This window comes from Zea mays, chromosome 10, assembly GCF_902167145.1.
Source record: "Zea mays cultivar B73 chromosome 10, Zm-B73-REFERENCE-NAM-5.0, whole genome shotgun sequence".
In the NCBI taxonomy this organism is placed as follows: Eukaryota; Viridiplantae; Streptophyta; class Magnoliopsida; order Poales; family Poaceae; genus Zea; species Zea mays.
The window spans coordinates 8,481,591-8,490,195 of NC_050105.1; the positions used below are offsets into that span (position 1 = coordinate 8,481,591).

The 8,605-nt window shown below is 56.8% G+C and overlaps 1 protein-coding gene across 1 annotated transcript; it reads right to left on the minus strand.

Moving 5' to 3' along the window:
• Positions 1-1,243: 1,243 nt before the first annotated feature.
• On the minus strand, positions 1,244-1,764 carry LOC103642287 (Auxin responsive protein). Its single transcript, XM_008665600.3, has one exon. The coding sequence runs from the start codon at positions 1,686-1,688 to the stop codon at positions 1,299-1,301; it is 390 nt and encodes a 129-aa protein (XP_008663822.1). The 5' UTR covers positions 1,689-1,764; the 3' UTR covers positions 1,244-1,298.
• Between the last annotated feature and the right edge of the window lie 6,841 nt (positions 1,765-8,605).

Genomic DNA, 8,605 nt, shown 5'->3' on the forward strand with positions numbered 1-8,605 from the left:
TGGTAAACGTTGCTAGTTGATATTCTTGCAACATATAAATATATGTGTTGCTAGCATCTGTTGCTACCTAATTTCTTGCAACGCATAAACCATTTGTTGCAATGTATGTGTTGCTATAGGGGTGTTTGTGTTGTAGTGTGAATGCATGGCTCTTCCAACTCATAGATCCTTTCAGTAATGAACTGTTATAGTAACTTCAAAGAGCTTTTTGATATGTTACTTCATAGAGTTTAGTAGGAAAAACATTCTCTGCCATTAGTTGCTGGCGCAATCAATTAGATTAGTAAAGATGTAATTGAATGTTGTAAACTACTTGTACATATTACTTTTAATTAATTCTAGTAGGGGTTCCCACCCCTCCTATTTCATAAAAAATGGATCCATTCATGATCTCATTAGGTTACTATGACTAACAAAACTCTTTCTTAACAAGAAATATTTCATGACAAGGATGATCTTCGAAAACCAAGAGCCTCCACTCTGAAGGGAAAACCAAAAAAATGATGCATGATAAACTAAGAAGACAAATTAAAGTAGTAGACTTGAGAAGGCCTTTTGACTAGTGTAATATTTCTATAATTTTGGTTTCGTTGAACACCAGTAATGCTACATCTTTTGTTATAAACCAGCAACCTCCAGCAAATATTATCGTTAATATTTTGTAAATGAGCTACTAAGGTGGTATGTGTGGGTGACTCCTCCATCCCTCGTTACACATGCCATAGACAGAGTGGTAGAGGAGAGTACACACGAGATTGAGTTCGAGGGGTTTGATTCCTAGCAACCGCGAAGCGCGCAGATTTTGCACGAAAAGTGTCGCGACTTTGCGGGTGGGGTGAGCCTGAGGCCTCTTCCTAAATAAATGTTTTGATGTTTTTAAAACTCGTTTGATGTTTCTGAAAATAATTTTCACTGAGGTTTTATTACGCCGACCGCTATTGGAAATCAACTTCCACTGACGGTTTTCTTAGCTAGGTCAACCGCTAGTGGAAATCGATTTCTACTGACGAACCTAAGTTACCCGTATGTCTACTAACCCCTATCACTAGCGGTTCTAAAAAACAACATTGAAAATATGTTCATAACTGCCACTATAAAACTTCTATGTACTCTAATTTCTAGTATGATATCCAATTATAGTTAAATTTAAACAAACATGATTTAGTGTTATCAATTACCCATAACTTCGTCAATATGTAAACTAATGCACCACCCTACCGAGAAAAGAATTGCAGCAGCACTGCAGCTTACATGTAACTCGATCTTTTAACTTATCCACTAGTAGTAGCAGCAGCTAGCTAGCTACTTCGGACCATTTGCTTTCGTGCCATGTTCACCACATGGTGGAAACGCTGCGCGTCACAGGGGACCTTGAGCACCCCGAGCTGGCCGTACCCGAACTGCTCCTCGGCCGCCTCCAGCAACGCGGCCATGCACGGCTCCTTGAGGTCGCTCACGCGCACCAGCACCATCGTCTCCGTCTCCACCGTCCCTGCATCGTCGTCGTCACCGCTGCCGCGGACCAGCACGATGGGGAGGTACCCCTTTCGGTACGCTTTTCCGCTGCTTGTCGTCGTACGAGTGACACCGCCGGCGGCGGCCACACAGCTCGCCAACGCCGACAAGGCAGCCTTGCTGGTGCTCGTCGTCGCCTTCCTTGTTGTCGTCCAAGCGGCGGCGGCGGCCATTGTCGTCGTCCTTGTGTCTCTAACACTGTATCCGTGCTGTGGATTAGCTCGCTCGATAGATATGATGTAGCTGTGTTTCTTATGAGCTGATCGATGCTCAAACTTGGTGATGATGATGGATAAGAGACGATGCGATGCAGGGGGTTATATAGAGCGGTGGATGTGGATCGGATCGGAGGTTCAACGCGCCAATCCAACCAACCCAATGGGACTTTTTCCAGATGAGTAGACTGACAGACGTGGCCGGCTTGTGTTGTGTGAAGTGTGACAGTGACCGGCCGGCCTGTGCGTATACGTACAGCAGCATGCAAAACTGATGAGTCGTCGTCGGCGTAACTATACATCTCTCCGTACGTCAACATGGTTGATCGAATTTAATTAGTAAGAGAAGGCTCCTGTATTGTATTGAGAACTACGGTGGTTCTACTTTTGCCGTACGTGAGGATTTGTTGTTTGCGTTTAGACTCGTATACATGCCACTACCGGAATCCGAGGCTTTGCCGAGTGTTGGCATCTTTTCTGAGTACTTTTTGTCGGACACTCGGGAAAGACGGCTTTGCCGAGAGCCGTCTTCGGTAAAGTTAGGCTCTCGGCAAAGAGCCTCTTTACCGAGTGCTGGACACTACCGGAATCCAAATAGTAGGCACTCGGCAAAGGAGGCTTTGCCGAGTGTCATCTCTAGACACTCGGCAAAATATATTTTTATTTTTTTTATTTTGTCTCCCAAACTTTTTGTGGTATGTTCCTACACTATGTAGACCTACATGTATCATTTGTGGACAATTATAACAGAGTTTCAATCGTTAGTAGATTTAGTTCGTTTATTTGAATTTCTTCGGAAAATTCAAATTTGAACTGCAGGTCACTCGAAACTTGGAAAATCGTGCATTATAAAATGATATTCATGTTACTTACCATAAGTTACGACCGATTCCAGAAGCGTACCGGAAACTTCGAGCAACATGCTTGTCGGCGTTTCGAGACCGGGGGGTCCCTAAGCCGACGAGTGAATGTCGCCGCGTGCCCCAGCCCAGATGGGTCGACGCGAGGCCGAGCGCGAAGGGGGGAAGTGAGGTGGCCGGAGATGGGCGTGAGAGAGGTGGAAATCCCGCGGCCTTCGTGTTCGTCCCGCGCCCAGGTCGGGTGCGCTTGCAGTAGGGGGTTACAAGCGTCCACGCGGGAGAGGGAGCGAGCGGCCTCACGCGAGCGCCTGTCTCGTCCTCGTCCCCGCGCGGCCAACCCTCCCTAAGAGGGCCCTGTTCCTTCCTTTTATAGGCGTAAGGAGATGATCCAGGTGTACAATGGGGGTGCAGCAGAGTGCTACATGTCTAGCGGAGGAGAGCTAGCGTCCTAAGTACATGCCGTTGTGGCAGCCGGAGAGATTTTGGCACCCAGCTGGTGTGATGTCGTGGCCGTCGGAGGAGTGCTGGAGCCTGGCGGAGGGACAGCTGTCGGAGCTGTTGAGTCCTTGCTGACGTCCTCTTGCTTCCGTAAGGGGGCTGAGAGCCGCCGTCGTCACAGAGTATGCGGGGCGCCATCATTGCCCATCTGGCGGAGCGAGCCAGATGGGACGCCGGTCTTGTTCCCCGTGGCCCGAGTCAGCTCGGGGTAGGGTGATGATGGCGCCTCCTATTGACGTGGCCGGTCTGCGCCCTAGGTTGGGCGATGTGGAAGCTCCTCCGAAGCCGAGGTCGAGTATGTCTTCCGTGGCCGAGGTCGAGTCCGAGCCCCTGGGTCGGGCGAGGCGGAGACCGTCAGCTGAGGCCAGGGCGGAGTCCGAGCCCTGGGGTCGGGCGAAGCGGAGTTCGTCGTCTTCTGGGGCTGAGCCCGAGTCCGAGCCCTGGGTCGGGCGGAGCGGAGTTCGTCGTCTTCCAGGACTTAGCCCGAGTCCGAGCCCTGGGTCGGGCGGAGCGGAGTTCGCCGTCTTCCGGGACTTAGCCTGAGTCCGAGCCCTGGGTCGGGCGGAGCGGAGTTCGCCGTCTTCCGGGACTTAGCCCGAGTCCGAGCCCTGGGTCGGGCGGAGCGGAGTTCGCCGTCTTCCGGGACTTAGCCCGAGTCCGAGCCCTGGGTCGGGCGGAGCGGAGTTCGCCATCTTCCGGGACTTAGCCCGAGTCCGAGCCCTGGGTCGGGCGGAGCGGAGTTCGCCGTCTTCCGGGACTTAGCCCGAGTCTGAGCCCTGGGTCGGGCAAAGCGGAGCTTCCTATGGTGCCTTCGGTCGGGCGGAGCGGAGTTCGCCGTCTTCCGGGACTAATCCGAGTGGACGTCCGTGCCCCATTCGTTAGGGGTCGGCTAGGGGCCCGGAGGCACGCCCAAAAGTACATGCGGGTGATCTGTCGGACCCGGTCCCCTGGCGACGGGGTCCGAGGGCTCGATGCCTCCCTCTGATGGGATTCCGTTACAAGATCGTTCCCGCTGGTCTCAGAAATGTCCTAGGGTACCTCGGGAGCGCAGCCCGAGCCTTGGTTATGTATCGAACGTACCCATGGTTATCCCTCGCTCTGTGTCTGAGGCGACTGTGAACCTTTCGGGGGCCAGCCTTCGAACCCCTGATCAGTAGTGGGCGTGGAGCCCGAGTAGCCTGAGGCGGTCGTTGAACCCTTCCGAGGGGCCGGCCTTCGAACCTCTGACCAGTAGTGGGTGTAGGGCCCACGTGATCTGAGGCGGCTGTCGAACCCTTCCGAGGGGCCAGCCTTCGAACCTCTGATCAGTAGGGAGGCTCGGAGCCTGGTTCCTTCACGGGGAAGGATCCTTTTCGGGATATCCCCCTTTCCCGGTCCCTGTTGCAAGAGAGAGAAAGAGGAAAAAAGGAAAAGGATACGAAATCGAACGACGCGGCGTACCTTTTTGTCGCGGTCATTATGGCGAAGGCGAAGCGTCGTTCGCTTCTCTTGCCAGAGGCGCCGCCTGTCCCGCCGTAGAGTTAATGCTACGGGGCGAGTGGTTCGTGGGGCGGCCGTTGCGCGTGCGCAAGCCGTTCGAGGAACGGAACACGGGCACGTTGTCTTCACGTCGTGAGAGAGGGTTCTCTCGCTGCCCCGGATGGGACGTAGGCTTGGCTGGCGACGTGACCGCTGCTCCTGCCCGCCTGCCACCGCCATTACTGCCGGCCCATTTTTGGCCGCATTGACCGTCGCGCCAGGCTGGCGCCGCTGGGTCGTGCTCTGGGTCGCCTCGAGTCGCGGTATCGGTTCCGCAGTCGAGGAGGCGCGGTGGTGGCGCAAGTGGCGATGCAGTTGCATGCACGAAGCACTCGGCGCGCCGGTTGCATGACGCGTGGGCCTGGGCCTCCATGCCGGGCGTGTTGGGAGTCGGAGAAGTGCGCCCACTTGGCGCGGTTGCATGCCGCCTACATGGCTGCCCGCCCTTTCGCCCGCTGGTCTGGGCAAAAGTGGAGAGTCGCTTGTAACCGCTGGGCGGTTGTACGCACCGCGCACGGCGATTTGGCTTCTTCTGCTTTGAGCCGGCTTGCATGACGTGTGGGACCCAGCCCCCGCGCCGTAGGGGAAGACCTTGGAGCGTGTTGGAGAAGACTCAGCCCGCGACAGCTGGGGACGCAAGTAGGGAGAGCCGTCTTTAAAAGGAGGGTGACCCCCTTGGAAGGCGACCATGTCTTCGCGCTCCCTTATGCATCGTGTCTTTCCACCTTCCAAGCCCCGGATGGGGGATACCCGCCGTCTTTCTGCCTCGTCGTTGGAGGAACGCAACTCCGTGGGAGTTGGTACCTTTCAGCCATCATTCGGCTTCAAGGATTTTCATCATGCAGCCCGGCTGCACCCCTCCGTCGGCGGTCACCCAAGACGGTGACCTCCAGTTTGATGGTGGGGCAAAGCGAGCCGGGCTGCGGCCTCTGCCCCTCCCTCAGCCTCAAGGATTTTCATCACCAGGGCTGGGGAGGGGAGTGTGCCGAGTTGGGGTCGGCCCCTGCGTGGGCGGCGGCCCGCTCCTTCCCTCAGTGATCGGGGGGAGGGCGGTTGTTGTCCGTGGCACCGGCAGCTGCCGCGTGCCTGGCTCTCGGACGCGAGTGGCTTCGGAGCCGCTCTCGGCGCCGGCTTCTGCCACGGCAGCTGGAAGAGGTTCTCCCGCCAGCGAGACAGCCAGGGCCGCCCACGGACCGACCTCCAACTCTACGGCCTTCTGCCTGTCCTTGCCTCACGAGTTTGGGCATGGGCGGGGGCCTCCTGGCAGCAGCATCCGCCCTGAGGTCATCGCTGCCGCTGTTCGGTCCCCCGGAGCAGAAGTCGTCGTCGTCGCCGCTGCTAGAGCGGGCGAAGGCACGCCGTTCGTCGGTCTTCTGTTGCTCCGCAGGCCCCCCCCCCCCATCGAGTGGGGTTGTTCGTACCTGCGGAGGTGGAACCGGAGTTCCGTTTGTAATGGCACTTCGAATGCCAGTGTTTTTGTTCATTGTGGCTGTAGAGGCCTGAACATGTATGTAATTTCGGCACGGAGCCGTGTTTCTTCCTCATTTTCGAGCACTAAGACTCGCATGTTGGTTGTCTGAACCGCTTCACCGAGCGTGAGTCGCCCCGTGCAAAGGTGACGAGTGAGGTATCCGTATCCCGGAGGCGTAGGAGTCCCTCGGCTTGGTCAGCCTTGTTGCCCGAGGCTTCTCTTGCTCAGTTGAAGGAACCCCTCGACCGCTCTTCGATGAGCCGAGGCCAGGGGTAGCGGTGTCAGCGCGAATAGAGGCAGAGTTGGCTCGGAAAGAAGACCTGGTCGGCCGGAGCCTGGCCGGGTCGTCCGTTAGCGGGACCGACGCCGGAGTCGACCTGCCGAGGCCTCGGGTTGGGCTGACGTCCTTGGAGGACAGCTGGCCGAGGCCCCGGGGTGACCGGCCGAGCCGCCTGCTCGGGCCGGATTCCCGGAGAAGACCCTGGCGGCGACGGCCCGGGCTTGGTGATGACGTCGTCCTTCAGAGTGGAGATCTTCGGACCGCATCGTCGTCCGAGGCTAGGTCGGACCTCGCCGAAGGTGTTGTCGACGCCGAGGGTGCTGCTGCTCCCTTCAAGCGTCAGGATCCGAGCCTGCAGGATCAGATTGTCTTGTAGCGTGTGTTTCCTGCGGCCGCCGAGGCCAAAACACACCCTCGCCGTGTTGTAAAGCTGCGTCTCTTTTCCTCTTGTTTCGAGCATCTGGACCTTTTTGTCGGTAACAGAAATGTTTGTGCGAGCGAGAGTTGCTTCTCACGGAAGGTGACGAGTGAGGTATCCGTATCCCGGAGGCGTAGGAGTCCCTCGGCTCGATCGGCCTTGCCGCTTACGCGCACTCTTACCCGTCCATGGGGCTCTGTCACCGACGCAGTCGAGAAGGCTCGAAGAATCGCTTCGGCAGAAGAGCTTCCGAACGTGAAGACTTGTTCGGTCCGCGGAATCACTTATCCGAACGTGAGTTACTTATCGCAAAAGGTGATGAGTGAGGTATCCGTATCCCGGAGGCGTAGGAGTCCCTCGGCTCGGTCAGCCTTGGCTGCTTACGTGTACTCCGTCGTTTTCAGGATCCACTTTCGAAGTAGTCAAAAAGCACGAAAGACATTCTGGCAGAAAAGATCTTTTTTCGAGGAAAATTTCGACGCAGAGGGGGTTCCCCCCTTTTAGCCCCCGAGGGAGGGTCGGGCTTTGCCGAGGCGAGGCCGACCCTTCCTTGATGACTAAACTTTGCGTTGGAGCGAGGTATATGAACAACTTGAAAACATCTTAAGGGTAGAAACGACGTAGCTGTTGGATGTTCCAAGCGTTGCTGTAGACCTTGCCTTGATTGTTGGCCAGCTTGTACGTTCCGGGCTTCAGAACCTTGGCGATGACGAACGGCCCCTCCCAGGGGGGCGTGAGCTTGTGCCGCCCTCGGGCGTCTTGTCGCAGCCGAAGCACCAGGTCGCCCACCTGGAGGTCTCGGGACCGGACCCCTCGGGCGTGGTAGCGTCGCATGGACTGCTAGTACCGCGCCGAGTGTAGTAAGGCCTTGTCCCGAGCCTCCTCAAGCTGGTCCAAAGAGTCCTCTCGACTAGCTTGGTTGCTTTGGTTGGTGTAGGCCCTTGTCCTCGGGGAGCCGTATTCCAGGTCTGTGGGCAAGACGGCCTCGGCCCCGTAGACTAGGAAGAACGGCGTGAAGCCCGTGGCTCGGCTCGGCGTTGTCCTCAGACTCCAGACCACCGAGGGGAGTTCCTTCATCCATCGCTTGCCGAACTTGTTGAGGTCGTTGTAGATCTGAGGCTTGAGCCCTTGTAGAATCATGCCGTTGGCACGCTCTACTTGCCCATTTGACATGGGGTGAGCTACGGCGGCCCAGTCCACCCTGATGTGGTGATCCTCGCAGAAGTCAAGGAACTTTCTGCCGGTGAACTGGATGCTGTTGTCGGTGATGATGGAGTTCGGGACCCCGAAGCGATGGATGATGTTGGTGAAGAACGCCACCGCCTGCTCGAACCTGATGCTGTTTAGGGGTCGGACCTCGATCGACTTGGAGAATTTGTCGATGGCGACCAACAGGTGCGTGTAGCCCCCGGGTGCCTTCTGCAAGGGGCCGACGAGGTCCAGACCCCACACAGCAAAGGGCCAGGTGATGGGTATTGTCTGCAGAGCCTGAGCGGGCAGGTGGATCTGCCTTGCATAGAACTAACACCCTTCGCAGGTGCGGACAATTCTAGTGGCGTCGGCCACCACCGTCGGCCAGTAGAAGCCTTGTCGGAAGGCATTCCCTACAAGGGCTCGAGGCGCTGCGTGATGGCCGCAAGCCCCCGAGTGTATCTCTCGAAGGAGTTCCTGACCTTCGGTGATGGAGATGCATTGCTGGAGGATGCCGGAGGGGCTGCGGTGGTAGAGCTCCTTCTCATCTCCCAGCAAGACAAACGACTTGGCGCGCCGCGCCAACCGCCGAGCTTCGGCTAGGTCGAGGGGTAGCTCTCCTTGGTGGAGATATTGCAG